The 27,081-nt window shown below is 36.6% G+C and overlaps 1 protein-coding gene across 2 annotated transcripts in view; it reads left to right on the top strand.

Moving 5' to 3' along the window:
• The window catches only part of LOC121427611, a 64,622-nt gene extending 45,830 nt beyond the window's left edge, over positions 1-18,792 (top strand). For both annotated transcript variants that reach the window (XM_041624211.1, XM_041624135.1), the window contains exons 28-46: positions 651-835; positions 1,471-1,591; positions 1,878-1,987; positions 2,524-2,746; positions 4,280-4,482; positions 5,035-5,128; positions 6,240-6,367; positions 6,997-7,216; positions 7,577-7,723; positions 8,229-8,443; positions 9,201-9,393; positions 11,733-11,813; positions 12,340-12,392; positions 12,860-12,994; positions 14,463-14,599; positions 15,114-15,376; positions 16,086-16,163; positions 17,190-17,337; positions 18,421-18,792. In XM_041624211.1, coding sequence (XP_041480145.1) covers positions 651-835; positions 1,471-1,591; positions 1,878-1,987; positions 2,524-2,746; positions 4,280-4,482; positions 5,035-5,128; positions 6,240-6,367; positions 6,997-7,216; positions 7,577-7,723; positions 8,229-8,443; positions 9,201-9,393; positions 11,733-11,813; positions 12,340-12,392; positions 12,860-12,994; positions 14,463-14,599; positions 15,114-15,376; positions 16,086-16,163; positions 17,190-17,337; positions 18,421-18,554 — 2,868 coding nt within the window. In that variant the 3' untranslated portion in view covers positions 18,555-18,792. The remainder of the gene's footprint in view (positions 1-650; positions 836-1,470; positions 1,592-1,877; positions 1,988-2,523; positions 2,747-4,279; positions 4,483-5,034; positions 5,129-6,239; positions 6,368-6,996; positions 7,217-7,576; positions 7,724-8,228; positions 8,444-9,200; positions 9,394-11,732; positions 11,814-12,339; positions 12,393-12,859; positions 12,995-14,462; positions 14,600-15,113; positions 15,377-16,085; positions 16,164-17,189; positions 17,338-18,420) is intronic.
• The last annotated feature ends 8,289 nt before the right edge of the window (positions 18,793-27,081 follow it).

Raw genomic sequence — 27,081 nt, 5'->3', positions numbered from 1 at the left:
CTTTCGTTTCTTCTTATTCTTTTCTTTAGCTCTTTCTCTCTCTCTTTCTCCTCTTTCTTTCTGTCCCTCTCCTATCTATCTATCTCTTTCTCTCTCCATGCATAGTATGATAACCCTGTGATGTGTTTAAGGGCTACGAACTTACAGTGTTGAAATACTCGTATAACTCCTCACTGAACAAAATACAAAGTTGTAGATCCCACAATTATCCCAAATCCGTACATCACACTCCACCATCAAGGAGGTTATATCGATGATCAAGGTATGTACGATCACTCTTTGAGTACCGTATGATGTTTGCAAATCAATGGAGCATAAGTTTTGGAAAAGTTTTAAATTCTAAGTATAAAGTCCTATTTCATGAAACATGGACACAAGGGTTACCAAGTCTTGCTGATCAGTTGGCATCAATTCAGGTAACAAAATCAATGTCAGTAGTTTGGGCAGTAAAGTAAAGACCTTAGTTACATCAAATTTCTACCAATTCTCTTCCATTGCTTTTCATCTTTGTAGCTTGGTAGTGCCAAGCAATTGTAGGTAGCTAGATCAATGTACATACATGTGCATGTAGTCATTTCAGGGTAATAATAAACTTAGACTACATTGTACATTCATCAAAATCTTAAAAAATTTATTCAATTTCTTTACAGCTTGGTAAACTCAAGCAATCCTGGGACGACTTCAACCGGGCCATTGCCTTGGAACCTCTTCTCTTGGATGCCTACTGGAATCGCCATCTCCTGTATCTTCTCAAGGAAAAGCCAACCAAGGCCTTAGAAGACCTCAACACGATCCTCAAGATCAACAAGGACCACGTAGGAGCCTATAGATCAAGGTAGGGTCATTGAATAAGTTGATATCAAAAAGAATAATAGGAGCAAATATGACTCGTCAAGCTCTTGAAGACTTCAATGCGATCCACAAGATCGGCAAGGACCATGTAGGGGCGTTTTACAAATCAAGGTATGGTCATTTGATAGATTGATATAAAAAACAAAACTAAGAGTAAGTAGGAGCCGTCAACGCTTTTGAAGACTTTGTTATGATCCCCAAGATCAACAAGGAGCATGCAGGAACAGCCAGCACAACATACATATAGGTACCTTCAGATCAAGGTAGGATCATTAGATAGAGTAGATTCCATCAAGGCCTTAGAAGACCTCAAAACTATCCTCAAGATTAGCAAGGACATATAGGAGCCTACAGATCAGGGTAGGGCTGTTTGATAGATTGATATAGAAAAAAAAACCGAAGATCAACAAAGCTCTGGAAGATTTCATCACAATCCTTAAGATCAACAAGGATAATGTAGGAGCCTACATATCAAGATGTGGTCATGTGATAGATTGATATAAAAAAGAATAGGTCACTAGTTGTGCCTTAAGGTGCATAAATTATGAACAGCATTATGAAACAACTCTGCTCCCTGATTTCCAATAATATGTTCATTTGTCACATATTTCATTCCAGGGCTGAGATTTTCACAGCAATGGGTGACCTTACCATGGCAATCATGAACTTCACACAGACTGTCAAACTGGATCCACAGGACCATGAAGCTTTCTTCAAGCGAGCTGAGCTTTATGAAGCGGTGAGTTAGATGTTCTTGAGGTGTTAAATAATCAAAAACTTTTCTTTACAAAACTGTTGTTGTGATTAAGAATTTTTTCTGGAGCATGTTTATTTGACGTATTCCTTGTAGTTTTTAGAAAGGCTATTATTGGTCAAGAATTGTAATTAAATTGTAATAACTGAATAATAGAAATGAATGAATGAATCTGAAAGTCATGTATAATTAATGAATGACTTGCATAAAGGTAGAATGGGATACGAGAAGAATAGAGTGATTGTAAAATTGATTTGTTTGTCATTAACAGAAAGGTGAAATGCTGTTAGCATTAGAAGATTACCGAGAAGCAACACGTCTCATGCCAAACATGACCAAGGCTATTATGAAAAGAGGACTCTACCAGTTTGATACAAACAAGTAAGTCATATACTACCCTCCTTTGTCAAAAGAAAGCAAGTAAAATAAGGGTAATCTCTTGTAAAATATGTCTGATCTATATCTTGGGCCCATTTTATAAAACCTGTTATAGTAACAAATTTGCTTTAATAGTTTGAAGCTTCTGAAATCGTTTAGTTTGATTTGCTGATCATAAATTTGTTATAGAAACTGCACATTAGATATTATGATAAGTCTTTATAAAACACGCCCCAATGTGAATTATAATCTAGTATCATCCAACATTCCAATATTTTGAAACTGTTGCTGTCATTGAATGTTTTTTTCAGCCATTAGAATTCAAATTTTGTATTTTTTAGTCATTAGAATTTAAATTTGGAATTTGCCAGGATTATGTACACGTACATGTATGACTGCCCTCAAGCACCTAGTGGATTGTAGCGCTATATATATATATAACCTATATTATCATGATTATTATTATTCTACTTTTTCATAGGTCAAATGTCTATTATTTATGCATGAGACTTGTTCCCCACCCCCTCCCCTTTCTTTAGGAATTGGATGGCAGCCATCAAAGATTTCTCAGAACTGCTGGTACAGGAGCCTAACAATGCCCTAGGCCACACCTACAGAGGGCGTGCCTTCGCCAAGCAGGGCATGTACCCAGAAGCAGTGGCAGACCTCTCAGCAGCGATACACCTTGATCCCAACAACAGCGTTGCCTTCTACCATAGAGGATGTCTGCTGAGAAAAGCTCATCCAAAGCAGGCCTTGCAGGTATGGAAAATTGTTCAATGATTATCCTTTACAGGAGCTCATAAGGTGATTTCTAGTTTGGTGTCGGTATTGAGAGCGTGATAAATGCTGCTGAACCAATCTTCAACACCGAGCCTGGTTCAGAAGTATGATTCAGATCCCATTATCGATAGCTCATGTCACACCTCTTCCCTATTAGGCCCGTTTTGAAAGTCCATTTTTGATGCACGTGTACACGGCGTGTTTTTCGGTCGTGTACACGTGTACACGTTGTAAACACTGTGAGAGCGAGTTCTGTTTTCATGTCGACACGGACCCGCATCAATACGTCATAAAAAGGGGTCTATATAGCCTAAGTCACGGTTTTAAAGCTTACCTGAGAAGTTTGAAGTATCAATCCACAAAAATTGGTGCAAATTAAAAGTTTACTCGGCTTAGCAGCGCATTAAATTAATAAAGAATGCAAAAGAAAATCAGTGCAGGGCCCTAGCTATCGCCGACGCTCGGTGGATGCGCATTTTGTATACTGTACCGTACATGCATGCACAGATCGCTGCAGAATAAGTGTAACTGAGGTTATCGATTAATTTTCATTATTATGTTGCCAATTTGAAGAGCGTTTGTAGGCTTGTGTGCGAGCGTATAACACGTAAGTTGTAGCGATGATCGCTATCGCAATTGGTGATTCTCAAATTGACTCTGAGTGTGATTGAGCAACGCTTTCGAGCTTTTGAGACCGGAGCAGACCCATTTCGTGCCGATTTCATGGTACAAAAACGTGAGTCTCCAGAAAGAATGTGGATTAAATTGGCGATTTTGGAAGTGAACTCACTCTGGATTAATTGAAATATGTTGACATATTAGTAATTAAAACATGTGCAGTGTCTGAGAACTAAGATTTAATGTGAGGCTGTGAGCTTGTTTATGCAGATGCTACCGTGTACACGGTGATGGAATTTACTACACGTGCACTGACTTGACCGTGCGTGTACACGTGTACCCGAAACGGGCCTATTCCCTATATTACCAATGATCTTAAATTTACTCCTCGTTATACTTAGTCTGGGGACTTCAGCTTTATTTGCTATTCTTCCAATTGCATATAGCCGATATCAAGCAGTATAAACTTGCGATACCAATATCTAATTGATTGCTTTTGGAAGCAAACTTTTGTCCGCTTGAATGTCACCCATGTAATGGTCCTTATCCAGTGAAATTTCCCATAGTACATGTAACTGCATTTGGTTTCATCAGCCCAGCACATGCTGCTTCACAGAAAAATCATGTTTTAGAAAATGAAATGTTGAATCGAAAAATATCTTTATTATTTGCAAGATTGTAACAGTAAGTCATATATCTTTGTTACACAACATGAGTGAATAAAGCACATGCTCATAACCAGAAAGTATACATCCAAAGAATTGATGGTAAAATTATTACAATGCCACATGCAGCCAGATTCAGACAGCTATATGCGATACGGAGAACTGAATATAAGTTCCTTGCAACACCCCTCTAGACTGCTAATCATAATCTTATCACCGACTCTTCCAGGACCTTAGTGTATCCATCCTCCTTGATGACGGCTTCAGTAACGTCATGGCCTTCTTTCATCGAGGGATCCTCTACATGACCATGGACCGGCACGAAGATGCTATCACAGACTTTGACAGTGTTCTCAAGCTGGACAGGACCATCGCAGCTGCTCACGTCAACCTCGGCCTCATCTACATGACCAAGCTAGAGAACTATCACAAGTATGTAGAGAGTTGTTGAAGGAGAAATTTGCAAAGAATGGTGTCATGTGCAGGCAATCTGCAGGAAGCAAAAATTGTTCCCCCAAGTCACATATCAGGGTCCTATCTTATGATTGATCTGATCAACCTCAAGTACATGGAAATCCATCAACATCATAATTTTTTTTGTTAGAAAGTTTCCACAATGTCCTTAGTAAACAAAGAGAATCACACTGAATCTTCAAGAGAATGTATGAATTTACATATCTAGATTTTTTTTACAAACATGCATTTTATATGTTTACGTTGCTGGCCTTCCATAGTTATGGAAGGCCAGTTATGGTTGATCAGATCAATTGTTACTCTTTGTCAGACAGTGCCCTGGTTTTCACAGAAAAATGTGATTGGGCCATTACATATAGTCAGATATATAAACATGAAGCTAAATTTCAAATTGGTCAAAAATTTATATTACTCAAGAGGTGGATAACAATACTTCATAGAGTGTGTCATTGTATGCTAGATGTTCCTTTAACATGAGAAAATATTTTTGTTCTCTTTCACTCTTTTTAGGGCCATTCAGAAATTCACCAATGCAGTCAAGGTGGACCCAACCTATGTGAGGGCGTTTGTATGCAGAGGTGAAGCTTACCATAAGATACATGAGGTATGGTATTGCTGTGTATAATGAGAGGTGCCATGTTCATGTTTGCCGGGGTCCTGTCTTACATAGAGTTACGATTGATCCAATCAATCCCAACTCTATGGAAATCCATCATTGTCATAATTTTTTCTACAGGAAATTCGCACAATGTCCTTTAAAAATGAAGAGAAACTCACTGAATTGCCAGTGAAAACGGTGAATTTTATGAATATACGTCACATCTAGAAAATTTTTGAACAAACATGCATTTGAGGTGTTGAGGTTGCTGGCTTTCCATAGTTGTGGTTGATCAGATTAATCGAAACACTTTGTAAGACAGGGCCCAGAAGTGCTTGTCTTGGGATGATGAGCGATGAATGAAGTATTTTACTTTCAAACTTCCAGGTTTTGCCTTGAAAGAAACATTAAGTATACTGAAGACGACAGATATATTAATTCTATATTATTTTTAATTACTTATTTCATCCTACATATCACTTCAACCTCTGTTTTTTTTTAATGAAAAAAGGAGAAAAATGTGGAGTTTGAAATTTGTTTCAGTTCAAGGTCATTTTCACTTTTATTAATAATCCGCTTTTATATAGCGCTTAATTCATCAGAACAATGTGTCTAAGTGCTTCACAGATATATTATTATCCTGGTCATCGGATAAATCAGTCATCCCTGCACACAATGTATGCACATTCTTCACTCCCTGGGGAGTATTCCAGTCAGTCACCGGTTAGGCACACACAGTACTGGACAAGCTACATTGACTTTCACATCGTACCGGGTACCAATTTATCACCTGGGTCGAGAGTGGCAAAGTGTGGATTAACACCTTGCCAAAGGAGGCCAGACCATGGTGGGATTCGAACACATACTAGGCGAAGAGTCAGAACCACTACACCACGCCTCCTCCTTATTGTGAAAATATGTTTTGTTTCACTCAGCAAAAATAGGGATTAAAAGTTTGAAGAAAATTCTTCATTGCCATTTCATGAACATGTACTTGTTGGTGTGTGTCATTGATTTGAAGCCTTGTTGAAAATAACATTTCATGACTGATACATTTGTAATTCTAATATTAGGTGTTTTCCTCTCATTTGATATTCCTTTCTGTTATTATCCTCAGTTGAAGAATGCCTTGAAAGACTTCACCCGAGCCATCCATCTCAGACCAGACCAACAGCATTACTACATGCTCAGAGGTCAGATACTGCTCAGGATGAAGAACCTGGAACTCGCTAGCTTCTGTGTCTTGTAAGTCTGATATGTCCATTACAGCATAAGAAATATTTTAGGGTATCAGGCAATTTTGCCCTCATCACAACCTAAATCATCTCTAAAATTTGCCAAAATGGAATGCTGTAGGGTTACCATCTTTTCCAGAGTTTCCCCAAGATCTGCCACATAAAACATTCGATAAACTTTCGAAAATCAGTAATCTACATATGGCAGAATGATGATAGTATTTACCACATAGTCAAAAGTAGGCCTTCAAATGAAACAAATAGCCCCATAAATACAACAGTCACCCATTGGTGAAAAAGATAAGATATCCCCTGAAAATGATAAGAATTTTTCCTATCTTGGTCCATTGGTTCATTGTAATTCTCAAACCGATTTGGACTTTTAAAAATACTACAGAGTAACATAAGGGTAATTCCATGGAACAATCCATGTTTTTGGACGTCCAACCAAAAAAAGGAGTCAAATGTATGTAGTTTATGGAATGGCCCATTAGCGGAAGTTTGTAGGCCAAAGGGGATGTTTATTTGGAGTACCGCAATGATATTCTGTGTCCTTGATTTAATCCTTGCCTCTTGGGTTGTTGATTTCTAAATCTGGTTTGACAATAATATCATGTGTCACAATTGTCTTCCTTTCAGACATGCTGCAGAACTAGCTCATGGTTTAGGCTCTTCACCGACCCAACAGGCCGCTGTCCAGAGCTTCTTGCACAACTATGGCAAGGCGATTGATGTTCTGTCCAGTTCAGCTAAGGTCAACCCCACAGCACCACTATACATCCTGTTGGGAAAGACTGAAATCAAGGCCAAGAAATATCAACCAGCCGTTGAGAGCCTTGAGAAAGCCCTTGAGTTGATGGTTGGTATAATGATGATGATGATGATGATGATGATGATGATGATGATGATGATGATGATGATTGTGATGATGATGATGATGATGGTGGTGGTGGTGGTGATTGTGATGGTGATGATGATGATCATGGTGATGATGATGGTGATTGTGATGATGATGATGATGATGATGATGATGATGATGATGATGATGGTGGTGGTGGTGGTACTGGTTTTTCAGAACAAGCCTGCAATCTAATTCACACAGTGCAAGCTACATTTTTTTTCCCATTATTGAAGACAAATGTTACGAAAATTTATCTCATAGTAATATTGTGATTTTAATAAGGTCTTTTTAAAGTTAGTAATACCTTATGCCTTTCAGAAACCTTGGCAGGAGAGACAGAGCTGGCCCATAGAAGCAGCTGAGGTGTACTACCTGATAGGCATGTGCCACATGGAGATTCCAAACATCCTCAAGGCGTATGAAGCATTCAACAGTGCAATCAAGATCAATCCAGAATACCCTGAGGTAGATATCATTTGCAGAGGTTTTATTTATTTGTTTGTTTGTTCATTCATTTGTTGTTTGCTAGATCAGCTATTGATTTGTTGCTCATTCTGTCATTTATCTTTTCAATTTTGTCATATAGGACGTTGATTGCTTTATAAAAATCACCAAACATTTTTGGGGTAGTTAGTTAATGTACTTTTTAAAAAAATGTGCATTTCTGCAATACTGATTATTGTAGAGCCTACATGTATATTTGCCTTGTAAAGATTCTGCAGTGTGATTTGTTAAAAAAATTCACATGAATATTTACGTGAAAATTTTGTATTCAAATAATATTTCAAATTAAGTTGTCCAATTCTTTTCAGCTGCCCTGCCATTTTGAATATTCAATGTATAACAAAAAATATTTATTAATCATGATTCTCTCTGATACATCTTATCACACTCACATTGTACAAGGTGTTTGAAATATCACAGTACAAAGAATTAATGTATGGGACCTACATGTATCCCTTTAACTTAGGCCTACTACCAGAGAGGTCTTACTCGGACGAGGTTACACCAAGCCAAGGGGATCTTGGACTTCAACCGGGCCCTAGCCCTCAACCCCAAGCTGTTCCAGGCCTATCTGAGTCGAGCGGCATACTATGGACAAAGGGGGCGCTATTCCAAGGGAATCTACAATTGTAACCAGGCGATCCGTTTGCAACCCAACAGTGTCAGAGCCTACCTCTACAGGTGAGGACCATGTTTCATGATACTTGTCTTCATTTGTATGTGATATGATCGATCATAACTTTGCCTGTATCATACCATACATGTACTTTGACAGTAAGGAACTATGTTTCATAAAACATGTCAATTGTACAGTGAGTGCTAGAATGAATGATGTAGTTTTTATTTGCTCAGCAATATCAGAACTTCTCTCTACAGTTAAGGACCCTTTTTTTAAAGAAAAAAATCAATGGCAAATTTACCCATGGCCAACAGTGTTGGTGTCAAGAGTGTCAATAAAAAGCCATACGAGCTTTACAAGGAATATTGTGAACTACCATTGATAGCAGTAAAAAGTTGTATATAATTGGAGAAAGAATCAATCATTTCTTCTTTAAGATGATAAGTGAGTCATACAGTTCTAGATTCAGTGAGGGTTGGTTTTGAGAACTTTATGAATATGGAGTCTGGTACAATTAGGGAAGGTCAGATTAAACTTTCCTTTGTCCAATAGCAAAGTCTCTTAAGAATGAACCTGCTCCACTTCAAGTAAACCTTATTTTTGCAGAGGACCTCTGAAGTACATGTACTACATCAAGGCAAACACCCTAGATGTCAAGGATTTATGCTTAGCCATAGAGTTCAATTGATACCACCTGTTCCTTGGCCTCCTACCAAGCTTTGCCCTACTTCTTGTATTGTGTTATTTTACCATGTTGATATTGACTCTTCTATGTTTATCTAGCACAGTTTAATCCATGTTACCTCTTTCTTTCTGCAGAGGAGCCCTGAAGTACTACATCAAGGCTCACACTCTGGCTGTCAAGGATCTATGCCAAGCCATAGAGCTAGATACCACCTGTTCCTTGGCCTACTTCAACAGAGCTGTCTGCTACCACACCATAGGAGATTACCAGAAGGCTCAGAGGGACTACGGCATTGTCCTTATGCTGGGTGATGAGAATTCGCTCAAGGTAACGAAGCTTCTTTAGAGGTGTCAAATTCTCCTTGAAATTGAGGTTTTTGAGCCTGAAAAAATATATGTTGGGTATTGTTATTGAATTGTGTATGGTCCATGATGTCTGAATACTACGTTCGTTTGTTTAACAGAGTTTTGACAGACATTTGTCAATCAAATTTAGTTCGTGTCTGGCACTAACCTGGGAATGAAAACATAACCCAGGGGAGTGTTTCATGGAAGAACTTGTCAGACATTTTATCCGACAGTTACTATAGTAGTGGCGCTTCTCAGCCAATCAGAATCAAGGAAAGATGTCGGATCTGTCAACTTGTTAGACAAAAATGTTGATGAAACAGTCCCCAGGACTTGAAATTGAACCTCCCCATGTAGCTTGGATTATAGGTGCATTGATTTTAAGCAGCTAATTAGCTCAGTCAGTAAAGCGTCTTCTGCCTGTAATGTGTTCAAGACCACCTAGGCAGATGAATGAAACTGACATTGTGTGTATATGTGTCCCTGTTCCATAGATAGGGGAAGGCGGGGTAAGTTGTGACAGTTTTTACTTTTTGCATGTTAGAAATTATATGATTAATAATCTTGTCAAAATATGTACCTTGCCTTGAAATTTAATTCTTCTGAAATATTTTCCACCAACTTTCTATCCTCACACTGAAAGTCATCGTGACCTTTGAAAAAAACGATGTCAAATGGCTCAACTTGCCCCATATATGGGGTATATTTGAGCCACCTTCTGGGGTAAGTTGAGCCACAAAAACTATGTACAAATTGTATGGGGGGAGAACCAGCATGTCAATTTTTTGTTTAAAGACATTTCATTTGCTAATTCTCTATAAATACTAACATCCTGTAAAAGGAAAAGAGCAGTCATGTAAATTTGCTCCTTTCAGCCTGCATTTCAATCGATTTTTATGGTTTGTTTGTTTTTTTAAGATACATTACCATAGGAATTACCATGGCTCAACTTGCCCCATGCTGTTTGGCTCAACTTACCCCAGTCCAAACTTAGTGCGATAATTTTGTATCCACACATTTATTATGCATCCATCATATAAAAGACTATGACAAGAATGAAGATCCATACCTGGACTAATAATGTTGTTATCATGTCTTTATTATATTTAAAGACGTGTGTGTTTATAAAGCACTTATCTATTTCACACTCTTTACTTTTTTGGCTGAAATTCATATTTTTCCCTCTAAAAAATACTTTTTGTTTCAAAGTTGGAAACAATGTGGTGGGGTTAGGGGTTATGCTATGGGTCATCAATACATGACACCACCACAATGTCTGACTCATTCATTATTGGCCTGGGGCTGGTGGCTCAACTTGCCCCTATGCTCAACTTACCCCACCTTCCCCTATAGATGCAGGCTATGTTACAGTGGAAATGGAGGCCCCATGTAGAGGAAAATCACCACCTTTGCACATTAATAACCGACTGCACTATTCGTATAGGAGTAGGGGGAAAACCCAGTGTAGTAGTCCACCTGTGTAGTGCACCTCCCAGTCAGTTATATCGGGAGGAGAGACTTGCGGTTATAGTGAATCTGTTTGCTTTTTGCCTCCCTGGCGCAGATGACGCCAACATAATAATATGAATGAATAATAACTACACCCACTTTTTACATTGCGCATTTGTGGTTAAGGCCTTTGTTTTAACCTGCTTATTCTGTCTTGTATATGAGTTCATCATTCCGACCTTCATCCAGAGTTTTGGGACCCAATGAAAATTCAGAAATCAAGAATTTAAGAAAAATATTGTATTTTCAGGAGACTTTACAGGAAAGGAAAAATAATGGTTTGACTTAGTAAAAAAAAAATAAGGAAGTCCACTGATGAGCTTACATGTTTTTCTAAATGGAGGAATCTTCCAAAACACGATCCTGTAACACAAGGCGTGGCATTCAATTCTATGATTGATTGCATTGACCACATTCAGGCAATCACGTATCCCGGGGGCCTTGTAATACAAAGCTAAACAATTCATAAGAGAAGAAGAAAATGATGCCTCACTTACGTCAATAACTAGGATGCATGTACTTCTACTTGATTATGCTAGTTATTGTGCGAGAAATTACTCCATAGAATTTTTGTGCTATAGCGCCATCTCCCGACAACCCATGAATACGCACTTCCATTTCCTCCCAAGCGATCAACCGCGTCATGCCTCAATCCTCTTTTGTTGTTTGGTCTCTGTGGTGTTAACACCGCCTCGGCCTGCAACAGAGAGCTAAGTACGCTTTCCAAATTGCAAAATTTATGTGCATTTGGCAACCTTTTCTTTTTTAAAGCTAGAAATGATGCCTCTGTCTCTTATTTGGTTTGTTTAGGTGTTGATTAATCGAGGGCTTATGTACTTTGCTCAGAAGGATTACAAGAATGCAAGGGATGACTTCTCACAGGCTGTAGAGGTATATGATACATTTTTTGTTTTAATTATAAAAAAAATTGCTTCCAAAAAGTACTTACAATTTTTCCGTGCACAGAAAAAAGACATTTGTTGTTTGATAAATGATACATTATTTTATATTTCTTCAATCATAAAAAAATGACAGAAGTATTATTGAGCTGTCAAATCCTTCATTAATTTCATGAAAGTTGATCGTTTTGATACCAAGTTTTGGGACATTTCGGCTGATGCTTCCAAATTGAATTGAAAATTGTTTGCTTGCACAGAAATTGCTTTACCATTTTTTTTTTTCATATCCAATATAATTGTGTATGCATATGTTGTTTTTTTTAAATGGCATTAAGCTGTCATTTCATATGCAAAGAGTTATTTTTTTTACCATTCAAACTTTGTAAATGTATGATCGGTGTAGTCTTAATGATTGAAATGAACAGATTTCATGGTGGATGTGATGAAAAATGTAAAAAAATGTGTTTAATATAATTGTTATTGATTTCTTATATTTTCTCATTTGTGTACATATACAGGTGAGTCCGAGAGATCCAAAGATCAGGCACACATTAGGATTATGCTGTCACAAGTAAGTTATTTCATCGTCATTTCAGTAGCATAAATTATTGACATATGTCCGAGAGCACCATATGTATTTAGTTGAAGCAGTCAAGCAACTGAAATTATATATGCTTTCATTTCACTAATGGATCAACAATTTAACTTTTTCCACATAGGCTCAGTAACACAAATTTTTAGCAGTTTGCTTGGTGCATTTTTACTCTATTTTATTTGATATAACTTATTTCAGTCTGGAGTACCCCTTTAATAAATTCAGAGCTGCCAAGTAGTACCAATTTTCCGTATTAAGTACTGAAAAAAGAGAAGAATGCTGATGGTTTGATGCAAAATACTGATTTCTCAAGTTTCAGTTTTATGTGTTGTCCAATGGTATTTCCTCACCAAAATACTGATTTTCAGCTTTAAAAATACTGAAATGTTCTTGTTCAGGTTGGCAGCTCAGAAATTGCTTTGTGTTTGTTATGTGTGATGTAGGTTGAACCGGTTGGAGGACGCAGTAGCCATCTACACCAGTGCGTTGGAAGTAAATCCCTACTTCATTGATGCCTACCTAGGAAGGGGCAACGCCTTCATGGACTATGGTCACCCTCAAACGGTTCTTCTGGCCAGGTACTGTACATGTTTCTTCTTAATGCATACTGTACATACCTCAGTTTGTCCATTTCATTTTGATTTTGGAAAAACTAGCTTAGCGGTTATCAGTCTTTTATATGTGGGATAGTTGCAGACTGTCGCTGTAGTAATGCCATAAAATAAAAACCCTTATGTATGCCTGACCCCCAATTATCTCAGTTTTTACTTCACTTTTTGAACTGCTAGAGCCATGATGATTTTAGAGCATTTTATTTTTTCATGGGAAGCAGGAAGCGGTGATGAATCATTTCGGATGGCTGTTTCATAAAGCTGTTCGTGAGTTAAGAGCGACTTTAAGAACGACTAGTGATCCTTTTTTGTGGTAAATGGTATACACCAAAATGTTCATTGGCGATGGTTAAGTGCGTAAGAAAGATTCACCTGTCATTCTGTAAGTCTCTCTTAAAATATAAAATATTGCTAAACTATAAACTTCAATAACTTTATTATTTGTTGTCCGATTTTGATGAAATTTTCTGCATTTTGCTCAGTGAATTCTACTCTATGTATTAAGATATCAATATTTTCAGCCTGGACCATCCCTTTAACTTTCAAACAGCTTTATGAAACACCCACCAGGATGACGCAGAATATATGGATGGTCATTCTTTAATCTAGTTTTGTCTCTCTTTTTAGTCTCCTGCCATCTCTTTGCCTGATTGCTTTTTGTCTGATAAACATTTGGTCTAATAGCTCTATAGTCCAAGAGCCCTCACAGAGTTTACTTTCCAATCAAATTCAATCTAGGGTATTGTTTCACAAAGCTTTTCGTATAGTTATCTTTTGTTTTCTTTTTTTTGAAACAATATACAAATGATTTTCATTTGTTTTGAATCAGTTCGTAAGAAATGGTCACCAGTCATTCATAAAATCGCCCGTAACTTATGAAAAGCTTTATGAAACACCCTCCAGGGGCCCGTTGCAATCAATCGCAACTCTAAAAATCATGCTTAACTTGATTTTCAACCAATCAACAATGCGCATTTGGGACTTGCGATTGATTTTTTGACTTGCGTTTAAACGCAACTCTTTCTGCAATGGACCCCAGGTCATGAACTAATACATTGCATGCAGGGCAACACAAATAAAACAGAAGAAATGAAAGTAGCAAGACATAAATTAAGAATCAAGTTTTGAATATTGCAACATATTTGCAAACAGATGATTGAAGGGCAGTGGAATGCGAGGCACAAGCATTGAAAGAGAGGGGGCACATTTAGTCCTTAAAACAATTAGAACCCAGTTCCACCTTCTGAGCGAGACGATGCAACAATTCTATAAATCTAATAGCAGTATCCTTTATTGGCAATTGACAGCCTAGCAGGAGGTAATGAATAAGCGCCTTGAAAACTTAACAAGGTTGATATGTGCATAACATGAATGCACTATGTTATTTTTGTTGCTCTTGTTGTCGTTATTATTGTTGTCATTATTTTCATTTCAGGCGAGATTACGAGCGTGCAATCCACCTTGAGCCTGGTAGTCTGGTTGCCCGGGTGAACCTGGCATACAACATGCAGATCAGTGGCTTCTACAAGGTAGCCTGGAACCTATTCACTGCGTGCCTCAAACTGAATCCAAGTGAGTAATCTTTCCGTTAGCAGTTGCAGAAATGATGGAGGAATTGTTCTGTAGTGTGTCCCATTCAACATCAAATTTTGTTTGAGAAATCGCAATGACAATGACTTGCTGAAGATGTATCTAGAATTATTTGTAGTCATGGCAAAGTAATTTGCATGCTACAATTATGGAAGAAGTACCTAGAGGTGTATTGAGAAAAATTATGCCGTATACCCATTGCATGAAATTATTGAAACAGGAATACTTGATTGTTTTCAAATCTTCCCCCTGTTAAGCAGAAATATCCAAATAGCGAATAGGTATGAGTGTGATTGTACAAGAAAAGGTGAAAAAAGGATTCTCTACGTACATGCATCCATCATGACATAGTCGAGTTAAATAGAATGTCATTCTTTTACTCTTGTTTATGTATTCAATTAATGCTGACATTCCTCTTCCCAGCCATGCACCGCCATCCTCCTGGAATTCTTTATAAGTCTTTAAACATTAAACCTTCTCATTTCTCCATACAAAGACTACCGCCCTGCCCTCGAGGGGCGTGCCATCGTATCCCTGCAGATGAATGACCCCTACGCTGCCCTCCTCGACATGAACTGTGCCTTACGCATCGGCAAGTCCGCAGAACTCTTCGTCAACAGGGGCGTGGTCAACCAGTTTTTGCAGGATTATGAGAGTGCGATGACTGATTACCGAGCAGCCATCAAGAAGGATAAGGGCTACGCCTTGGCGTACTTCAATGCAGCTAATCTCTACTTCAGCAACAGGCAGTTTATGCAGGTGAGGAGCCGTTTAAGTGTGTGTAATTGAGTTTTTGTCATATGCTTATCAATCAAATATGATTATTTATGTCTGGGACCGACCTTTAACGTCACCATCTGAAAACATGACCAGGGCTCGAACCTCAAACCCCTTTATCAATTTGTAACTTCCCCTCACATAGCTTGGATTACAGGTGCATGCCACAATGCCAAGTGAATCTTTTAGTCTTTGTCATTCAATAACATTCTGTATCTCTTTGCTACTTAACACCTTAAACTGGCATAAGAGGGCACCCCTGACCCCCCCCCCCCCCCCCTCCCTGACAAAATTTTTGAGCACCCTATGCTGTGATACACTCTTAAATGAGAGCAGTTACACAGAATGGTTTTACTAGATTAATGGTGTATTTATAATGTTTTCTTTTAGTTAAGTAGATGCATGTAGATTAATGTTGTCCCAGGGGTTTCAATTCATGCAGATGTGTCTTTATATACTTCAAATCAATTTTCTGGAGCTTTTCGTGATTAAATAAAAATTACCAATTTTAATTAATCATTTAGAAAACAGTGCTAAATTCTCATTCTTTGTCATAAGATTTGACAATTTGATGTATAAATGCTAATTTTGATATTCTGAATCTACTTTCTCCTAGGATGTAGGCTTTTGGTACAGTCATTTAGCATGATATTCATTTGATCATTATTTGACCTTATTTATTTCTTTACAGGCATTGCAGTTCTATGACAAGACCCTGGAACTGAATGAAACAGACGAGTCTGCTCTCCTGAACAGAGCTATCACTAAGGTATCTCTATTTAATATTACTGACTTTTCACACCCCCATGCAGATTGCTTTTGAGAACAATGTACTGTATTGAAAATGTCGGTCAATTAACAATCAACAGCTGAGAGGTCTTTGTCGAAAATTGGTGAACCCGGAACTGCATTTCATCCCAAGTTTCAGAGCTGATGAAAATTTGCATGTATGTCATTTGTCCAGAGTCCAGGACAAAAGTGGTGTTTTAATTCACCAAAAAGACTTCTTGGTTGCCCTTCGTCATAAAGGGCATTTGACAATATGTTTTCTGTGTTCTAGAGAGCGTTCTACATAGCAGAACAAACATTCCGTTTTTCCTTTCCAAACCATTTTTTTTCCACTTCCAACATTGCTCCTTAACTCGTTGATTTTATCTACAGAAGCTTTAAGGTGCCCCTGACTTGATGAGATGACGAGATATGTTATCTTGCCAACTAAATACATGAAGCCTTGTAATGTCAACATAGGGGGATTTTGGAAGCGTTTCATCAACACTTTTGTCTGACAATTTGTCTAATCTGACAGCTTTCTTCGATTATGTTTGTTTGAGAAATACTATTACTACTTGTACATGTATAGTAACTGTCAGATAAAAAGGGACTTGACTGTTAAAACTTCCAACGAGTGCTTTCATGGAACGCTCCCGTTATTTTGGCATGTCGACTTACAAAAAAATACTTGTCGTTATGGCTAGACACGTTATTAAGTTGACATACAACAATTGTGTGTTGTCACTGCAAGATACTTGCCTGTTCATGATTACAAAGTTTAGAATGTAATATATTCAGGATCCAACATTAAAGAGTACATCCAATGCAAAAGTTAATAAATCAGTGGTGATATCAAAAATATAATATAATTCAAACAGGTTTAGAATGAATTATTCAAATGTTTGCATGGGGTGTACTCACTTCTGTTTGATACTGTATATGTAAATTTTAAGACAAAAGTATGAAAATGAAAATTTTTCCAAATGCTCACTCTGAATGTATCATACTATCTTTTCCATTATAGGTTTTGATGAGAGATAGCAAAGGAGCTCTGGAAGATTTCTTCAAGGCGGTCAAACTCAGTCCACTCTCTGCTCACCTCTACTTCAACAGAGGTAACCTGTATACCTCACTAAAACGATATGAGCTGGCAGAGAAAGATTACAGTGAAGGTAAGATGCATGTGTAACGTCTGACAGGATTAGACCCCCCCCTCCCCCGATAAATGAACATGTTGTATGCATTTTAAGTATTGATTCCAATTTATAAGGGAAAATTTACAAACTGGTAAGAAGATTTTAAAGATTAGATGTAAAAACAGATCGTTGGCGGTCATCCAAACCGTCGTATCACGCATATGACAGTGCCAACCCATTTCAGAGAAAATCAACTTCAAAGTTTACTATAATTTTCACACTTTGTTACCCAGCCTTACAACATATTCATTGCTCGAAAAATACATGGTTAGAAAAACTAAGACAATTGCTTGACATTGGTTTCCTTAATGTTACACAAAACTAAGGGTCGGAAAAAATATGGCAAAAGAGCTACATGCTTTTAATTTTGGTTTGAGCGGCTTGGATTTTCCCTGTACAAAAACGCCATAGAGAAAAAGCAATAGATTTTTGACTGACAGTAATTTCAATGCTGTGATCAGTCAAAACGTCATATTACTTTTCATGTGCAAAGTCAATGCAGTGACTGCCCGCATTGAAATCGCGGTCAGTCAAAACGTATTGCTTTTTCCCTATGGCGTTTTTGTACACATTTTCAATGGGATTTGCACATTTTGTTGAAAATTTGCATGGCATCGCTGTGAAAATCCCTTCATATCTCAGAAACTGAAAAATAAATTGCTGCCTAGAAATTTAGTTATCAATAGAATAGGACTTGTACTTTCATTTTCTGCAAAATATATAAAAATAGATTTTTTTTTTCTTTTTTTTTACCAAAATTGACTGATATGATGGTTCGGATGAACGCTAATGAGATGCATGATTGAATTTGACTTTTTCATGTATTCATGAATTTTTCTTCATTAATTTCAGAAAATATTTTTATTGAATTTCAGTAGATCTAATTAATGAAATTTAAACTAATATTTTTTCTTAGATAAAAACAAAGTGAAATACTTGTATATTGTGGTAGAATGAGTGTCATAGCTGGGTATACATGGGCATTATAACAGGATTGTTTTCCTTGAAATGAAATGAAATAAAATAAATCCTTAAAAACTGATTTTCTGTTTTGTTCAGCTCTGAAGCTACAACCTGATGATCCGCTGGTTCACAAGCGAAGAGCCGAGGTCAGAGGTCGACTTGGTAGGAGGAAAGAGGCAATTAATGATTACAAGAGAGCTATTGAAATACAGAGCAAGAAGCATTTATGATAGTGATATCACTCACCCAAATACTGTGTGCCTTGATAAAAACTATATACGCTTTTGAAATGGCGGAAATTGGGTTTCTCCAAAATCACTCAACCAAATACACTGTACTGTGTGCCTCAACGAAAACTATACTCGTTTGAAATGGCTAGGAAATTAGGATTCTCCAAAAGGTTTAGGCCCGTATTCTGAAGTCAGGTTTAACTTAGACCATGGTCTCTGTGCTAAATTTATGGGAAGCCAAAAGTTTCAAAATCTGTATTGCATCTTATGTTTACTCTGCTCTTTCCTGGTTCTTTGATTGTGAAGACAATTATCTATTCATAGACAATTGAGAATTATTTGAGAGTCAAATGAGCTGAAATATATTTTATCTCTACTGTTAGTGATTTATGTTACAATTGGCTTTCCATACTTAAACCACAACTTTAAACCTGAGTTTGAGTTTAACCCGACTTCAGAATACAGGCTTTAGGATCCACAAAGCTGTGGAGTACATTCATTTAGTCTTCATCAAAATTATTTTATGCTTAGCCTTATAAACCTTACTTTTGATTCCTAAACATGCCCCAAAGGTGTATACATGTAGTTGACTTCTGTGCAGTTAAAATAACTGCTGTGTTTTCTAGATTGGATATTTCAGTGTACATTCATGATCGGGCTAAACAGAAAATGTATAAATGTATATTTTGACAAACGTCAATAACACTTGGCCTGGTGGACCCTAGACCTAATGTGAAATAGACCCTCCAACACTTGTAATGGCTGACAAAATAAAGACAAAATAATATTTATTATGGGAGAAAGTTATGTGCATGAATAGCTTATCAACTTTCATATGACACCACTACAGAATATCCAGACCATTTAACCTTCATATTCATTAGGTTAATGGGTAATACAATAATAAGTGCAATTGCCAGAATCTATAAGGCTAATTCCTGATTTTCAGTATGTTCATATCCTGTGGAAACTTGAAGACCTGCAGTCTAGTCCCTATTCTTCATACTAAAACTGTTTTCCTAGAGAAGAAATATATGTTTCACCATATCATAGAAAAAGAATATTTTATACATTATTTATGGTGGGGTAAATGTGTTTAGGGTACCCAGAGATCAGAGCAAGATTACTTTATTTAGGGTCCCTTCTGAAAATCCATGGACACCTTGTAATAACATTGCCCCCCCTGGATTCTTTTGCTTTCTTGGGGGGTGGACTTGTCATTTAAGATCCTCTCTTAGAATCAGAAGTGTATATACATTGAAGTCTAGGGAAATCAAAATACATGTCAAGTGAAACAATGTCACTGCCATGCCATGTGCAGGTACACCGGACTGCTGAGGCCCGTAACACAAAGCTTAAAAATGATCATACAACATATTTCTAAAATGATTGCATAGACTACAAAGTACAATCAATCATGAAAATCAAACGTGCGATTAATCACTAACCTTTGTGTTATGGGACCCAGGTCATAAATGCCCGCGAGTCATTACATGTAAGTTCCTATACCTGGAGTTTCACTAGTTTAGCGGTAAGAGAGTCACAAGTCAAAGATGCATTAAGGGGGTGTTGCAAGAAAATATTTGCAATCAATTGCAAATATTCTGTTGCAATTTTACAATTGGTCTCAATTTTAACACCAGCAAAACAGATTACACTCCTTGTTTTAAGGGGCAAATTAGCAATCAATTGCAAATTCACAGTTATTTTCAAAACTTATTATTGACCAAAAATAGACTTGCAATTGATCGCAAGTTTCTTGCAATGCCCCATTAGATATTTATAAGATAAATTGTATTTATTAAGTTCTTCACATATTGTAGTTGACAAAGTGAAATGCATGTCATCACAATATTTAAAAAGCACAAATATACATTCCATTGATTTCACTTCACAATACAATGTCAAAATGCATTCAAAATACAATATATTGTACAGTGTTTACTATCAATTTTATTTATGATACAATTAAAAATATAAAAACTACACTTGTGTGTCTCTGTATATTGGTGTTGTGATCTGGGTCTTGCCTTATAACGAGTTGTGATTGATGCAATCAACTTCGACTAATTGGAAATCCATCCATGTCATAATTCTTCCCGCATGAAATTCGAGCTCTGTCTTTTTGGAAACAGAGGAGCATACTGAGTTGTGAAAACAATGAATGTATGAATATACATTCATGTCTAGAAATCATTTTGAACAAACATTTTTTTTACATATTGCCGTCGCTGGCTTTTCATAGTTGTGATAGATTGGATCAATCACAACTCTTTGTTAGATGTAGCCCTGGAATAAATTGTTGTGTATAATGTCTTCTTGAAGAAGGTGACTCTAATAACTTTTCTGATGTTTGTAATTTTGACAGAGTAATTTGAGCAGCTGTAGAACAATTATAATTGTTGAAGACGACAAGAACACACTTCTTGAAACGTCAAGTTTGGGTAGACCTTTTCAGGACTGACACATGTCCATGAAAGAATACATGGTGTACCATGAAACATATATCTATGTTCTGTATTACATGTAACTGTCTCGCTGGGATCTTCTTTTCTTTCTCCTCTATTCAATCTTTCCTCCTATTCTTTCTCTACTTCCTTTCTATTCACACGGCCACTAAAGGTGTATTAGATCAAGGAACCACATGAACACAAGGCACATACAGCACGTTTGCACTGCCAGATGTTTAGTAAACGTGGGATTCCTCCCCATATATTCTAATGCTGGAACTTTGTTTGATCACAAGTCGCAGTTGCTAGTATCTCTTACAACCTTGGTTAAGAATGAAATATCTTGAGCATATTTACCTAATTGTGTTAGGTAAATTCGAACTTTACATGTGAGATTCTCTGGAAATTTTAATTTTGGGCTAAATGTTATTGTCTTTTTTACTTTTTTTGGTTGGGGGAGGAGGGGGGCCTGGACGAGTGATCATAAATAATCGTGTTAAACCTTCTTTCGGCTACTTGTATTTATTATTGTACCTCTCTTATTCCCCTCCCCCATCTCTCTCTCTCTCCCTTCAAATTTGTTGAATTTTCATTACAAAATATGTAATTCCTCATTTCTTCTTTCTAAATTGCCTATGATTGTTTTTAACTGTATTCCTATCCCTCCATCTTTGTACTTCGTTCTCTCTGCATATTTATTAATATGCATTCATCATTTCAACACAAAACTCTTTGTATTAATCATCACCCTCGTTTTAATTCAATTCAAATAAGCATTCATTTTCTTCCATTTTCACAAAATATCACTTCAATATAAATTTTACAAAATCATTTGTCATAATAGAGTATATCTATCTCCAGTATAGAAGATATTTCATCTAAACTCATAACGATTCATTTTTTTCTGTATATCATGAATTTTGAATTCATACTCTTATTTTATTCTTTCAACAAAGCCCCTCTATACTCTCAGCCATGTTTCTACATGGCCATTGGAAAATAAAGTGAACTTCATGAAATGCTTGTTTACATTAATTAATCTGATTTAACAAGCACTTTGTCAAAAAGAATTGAACAAACTTCCAATTATCTTTGTAAGATACATTTTAATTTGAAAACTTTATCAAATTTAGATACATGTGTATAGCCTTTAGCATTGCCAATTTGAAGTAATATTTATTCTAGCTTTGTAAAATTTCATTGATTTTATTCATGCTTTGACAGTACGTTGTTGGTAAATACTTTCCAAACAAATCTAGATATCTTATCAAAATCTATACAAAAAATTATTCTCATTTTGTGAAGTTCACTCTAGTACAGTAAAATATCTGTATCAATTGAAACTTCTATCTGAAATGTTGCGAATTGCATTGTTATTGAGACTATTTTTATTTCCAACTTGAGACTACAAATGAGCATTTTACATGTATTTTGGGAGGAAAATTTAAGGGGTTAACCAAGCTTACTTCCTCTCAAAATGATAGGATAAAGCAGCAATGAATGATATGTTATTACATGTATAACTGTCATTTGAAAGAAGGAAAAATTTCCCCTCTTTTTCAATCCATTTTGCAACACTTTAGGATGTCCATGATCTGGATGGGAGGTGCAGGGGGGGGGCAGAAAACAAATTGAGAGTTGCACATCCATAAAAGACAATTTTTTTATTTTATTTTAATAAACAGTTTAGTGGAAATGGTTAACATTTCATCAATAAGAAAAAAATCAAAATCTATTATCAAAACAAATCTTTTTATTTTGTGAAGTTCACTTTTCTTTCATAAAACCAAATATCCACTTATTTTTAATTTCTAATTTAAAGTTATGCTTGAAATGTTAGAAAGAGCATTGAGACATGGGGGATACCATTTCATTCGAAGAAAAAAAATCTTTCCTTAATTGCAAAGTGATTTTTGTGGATGTGCAATGCTCAATGGAGGGGGGGTGGCTATGAACCTAACCCTTCCCTGTTGCAAGCCAAATATGACATCCCTAAAGCCTGTCTCCAGCTTTGGTAAATACCCTAACTGTGTCTATCATTATTCAAATATCATTATATGCCCCAATGAAGACAAATGATGTTGAGGACCTGAAATTAAAAATTACTTCAATGATATGAAATTAAAAAGTAATTTCATGTTGAATTTCGTGATTACGTCAAAATTTTAATCGGGTGCCCAATCAAATTATCACATTTAAAAAATTGTTGAAAGATTAGTTCAAAAGAGACCTCTTAAAAAGAAAACATTGCCACAAGGGGGTGCTAGATAGAGAACAATAACAAAATTGAATTTAAAAAATTATGTCCACTAACTTGATGATTGGAATGTTGGATAATTATTTGAGTATCGGTCATATTATTGACCCTATACCAAAGCTTAAGACGGGCATTAATGTGCTAAAATTTGACTTAAAGCCACTGCATACTTTACGATTGGTCTGCGACCCGATATTGGAATATTGCTGTTTAAAAAGATCTAAATCATTGTTTGAATATTGTTGTTCAAAGCAATGACTATGCTATCATTCTTATAAAATTAGATTTCATTTAATCTAGTTCTAATTGCATCAGAGCAATTGTATAATTTGGCCTTTACCTCAAAATAAAAGGTAGCAATCATCAAAAAAAAAAATTAGTATTCGTGCATTTATTTGAACCTAAAAGAAGATTTTTCATTCACATTTTCAGAAAATTAGCAAAATGTTATGTATGTTCCAAATGGGATCGTGGACCAGTTGCAAGGTGTGTTGAGGCCTTTATATACAGTGTGAACAAGGTGATCCAAATCATGAGGGCTGATTATAAAAATGAGAGGAAATCCCTGGCCTTCTAATGATATCAAATTAGTTGATTATTAAAGGCACGTCAAAACTGGGAAGATATGTAGATATTGTTATCTTGAAGTACTGTTTGAGTTTTGATAAAATAAACAGCGTACAAAATTTAGATTACCTCCTTTACATTGTACAGTTCCTATTCCCAGCTGGGATGTTATTCTGAAAATCCTGTTATCTTTTCCACGTTGACTCTCGTTACAAATTCATAGCAGGTTTTTATGGTTAGTTTCAGACAAAAACGTGAGCCAATGACGTAGTATAACGCGATTTTCAGAATACCAGATCTGGGGCCCCATTTCATTAAGGAAACGGGGCTCAACAGCCAATTAGAATCAAGGTTTCCATGGTAGATGCCATAATGGCAAAGTTACAACAGTTGTCCTTTATGAAATGGGCCTGTTGCATAAAATTTACTATTGTAACTAAGCCATCCAATGGTAACTACCATGACAACAGTGCTCAACAGCCAATCTAATTCAAGAATTCCATGGAAGGTACCATTTGATGAAAAAGTTACAATTGTAACTTTTCTGCCACAAGGGGGGGTCAGGAACGATGTCAATTTTGGCTTATAACAGGGGAGGGGTGGGGTCACAATGGATAAAAGCATGGCAAGTTTTATTTATCAATCCACAAATGAGCATAAATGCAGAGAAAGAATTTTTCCCATTTCCCATGGATTTATTAATTTTTGTCAAAGAAAAAATACATTTAAAAAAAATGACCAGCGGCCAAAAAGAATCAGTCAAGTTAAGGGCACCACAGCAAGTGACCCCTGATATGATGGGGCAAACCCTAACCCTCACAAAATGGCCAGCAGCCTACATGTAAGCTGGGTCTCTAAGACAAAATCACACAATACATGACATCAATATACCAATAGTCCTATACTTGTACAGGACGGGGCACATCTTTAATGTAGGTGCTTTACTTACAATTTCAGTGATACTTTGTGTGGTCGAGAGTATGCAAGACAATACATTTGTTTTTTTCCCATCCCCTCCCCTTTTCTGTTTACCATATGAATCAGTCCGTTAATCTCCCTTGTAGTCCCTTTATTCATCCTTGAACAAAGCCACCACCTAGTTTCCTTAAATCTGCTCCCTTTCTCACTTCTCCCCCTCCCCTCTATCCCCCCCCCCACTTCTTTCTACAGCTTTACCAGTTAATCCATAAATTGTTGTCTCTCTTAATACCTCAACATTCATGTGCATGACTGATATTAAAATGTGCTAAAATAATTTCATTATACCGTATTATAACTCAAAATATTTTGTATTTTTAATGAATAATCTATTGTATCATTTCATCAGGTCTTCACTTTTTGGGGGGTGACTTTTCTTTTCGAATGAGCAGATGAGATAAAAACAATTTTACAAATAAATGCACCTTTTTTCTGTACATAACACAACTGTGTTCCACAAACATCAATGAACACTTCATTTTTGGTTAATATTTAATAAATTGTTTGTTTCCTTTTTTTCTTTTCATTGTTTCCCCTTTAAGGTCATTTTATTTATTCACCATTATACAAGAACCAAATGTTGTGGGTAGTGTATGTATCCGATACTTCTTCCACAGAATTTTGAGAGCTATTGGAGCTATTGCATTAAGAATGACAAGATATATGCGAATCTAGATCTAACAGGTCGAACCCTCAAGATAGGCTCATCCTGAGGAAGTACACTTTATATCCCACAATGCACCATCAATCATCACAGTACGATGCATGTTACCTAGTAGTGAAGTGCAAAATGTCAAGATTTCTGAGAGAGCACCCAAGAAAATTTCCAAAAAACTCCGTCCAGAATAGATATAGGAAACTCTTCAGCAAAAATTGGAATTGCAGAAACCGCACCAAATACAATTTTCCACAGCACATTCCAGACTGGATGCAGGAATCCATTTCTTTAGGCAAAAAGGTCAATAACAAATGTAACAATCATCTGGAAGAAGAAATGTAAAATTTCACATAGAGCATCAAATAGAATTTCAAAAACTCACTCCAGACTGGATGTCAGAAACAGTTGTAATGATCTGCTAGAGAGATGCATCCAATTACACTCCTTATCTTCAAACATAAACTTTCAAAACTTGATTACTATGGGCCAGAGTGCCCTTGAGTCCCTGCCACAATCCCTGTGAGAATCCTGCTGAGGTTGTTCAAGGTACAACACTCCTCTTTCATTGAATACCATGGTCAGGTCTTGAAGAATGATAGCAACACCATGTGAGAATGCTGATGGGGCTGTTAAAGGAATTACAAACCTCTTTCAGTGAATACCATGGTCAGATCTCAAAGAGCCATCCAATTCTGGCTCCTTCCCATAGTCAATGTCGCAATCCTCTATGACCAGCATCTTTCATTGATCATCACAGATTGTCCCACGCTAGTTCCTTCCTGTGTCAATGCTACAATCCTCTATGACCAATTGACCACAGTACACAATGCCCGACTACAACTAATTATTCAGCTTTGTTGAAGAAGCAGCTCTGGTTTGGACCACATACATGTATGTTTCTTTGAAGCCCAGTAAAGAAATGTGAATTTGAAAGACAACTGGATCAACCAAATCAGATAATGCCAAGTTCCATCAAATGCCTTCCCAAATACAGCAACCCCTTTTGAATTCAGCCACATGAACAAATGCAATTCTCATTCACACAGGATATGACTTATCAGACGAAGCAATGATTGAATAAACATGGAAAGAACAGAAAATGTAGAATACAGAAGGTTGAAAATCTAGTGGATCACCCACAGACGGAAATGTGGATAAACGAGAGAGTAAAATCCAGGTGGCACTATGCTAGGAAGAGCCATGTACATCAGAGTGCTGTAATGTCGACCAAATGTGACCAGCCACACCAAAACCAACAATAAGTCACCCTAAATGAATTTTGAGATTTTCATTGAGCTTGAGAAAGCACACCCTAAGCTTTGAAATGATATTTAACTTTTCCTAGTTGATCAACAATAATCCTTACAAGTACTTGATTGAATGCAGAAGTTCAGAGAAAACAAGGTTTGAATTTCAAGGTTCATTCAAGCATGATATGCGAACACTGCAATCTCGGTGAAAGTTCCAAGCAGTCCGCAAAAAATGGTGTCAAGAAACATTGCATCTTTTCTTTTATTCAACTTTCAGACTTAAATTTATGAGAGTATAAGAAAAAGTAATACTCAGATAACTAATTTTCTTTTTTTTTTTCCTTTTTAAAGTCCAAATACCATGTTG

Source organism: Lytechinus variegatus, chromosome 1 (assembly GCF_018143015.1).
Source record: "Lytechinus variegatus isolate NC3 chromosome 1, Lvar_3.0, whole genome shotgun sequence".
In the NCBI taxonomy this organism is placed as follows: domain Eukaryota; kingdom Metazoa; phylum Echinodermata; class Echinoidea; order Temnopleuroida; family Toxopneustidae; genus Lytechinus; species Lytechinus variegatus.
The sequence above is the reverse complement of the archived record's forward strand: the minus strand, read 5'-3'. Positions and strand labels throughout refer to the sequence as shown.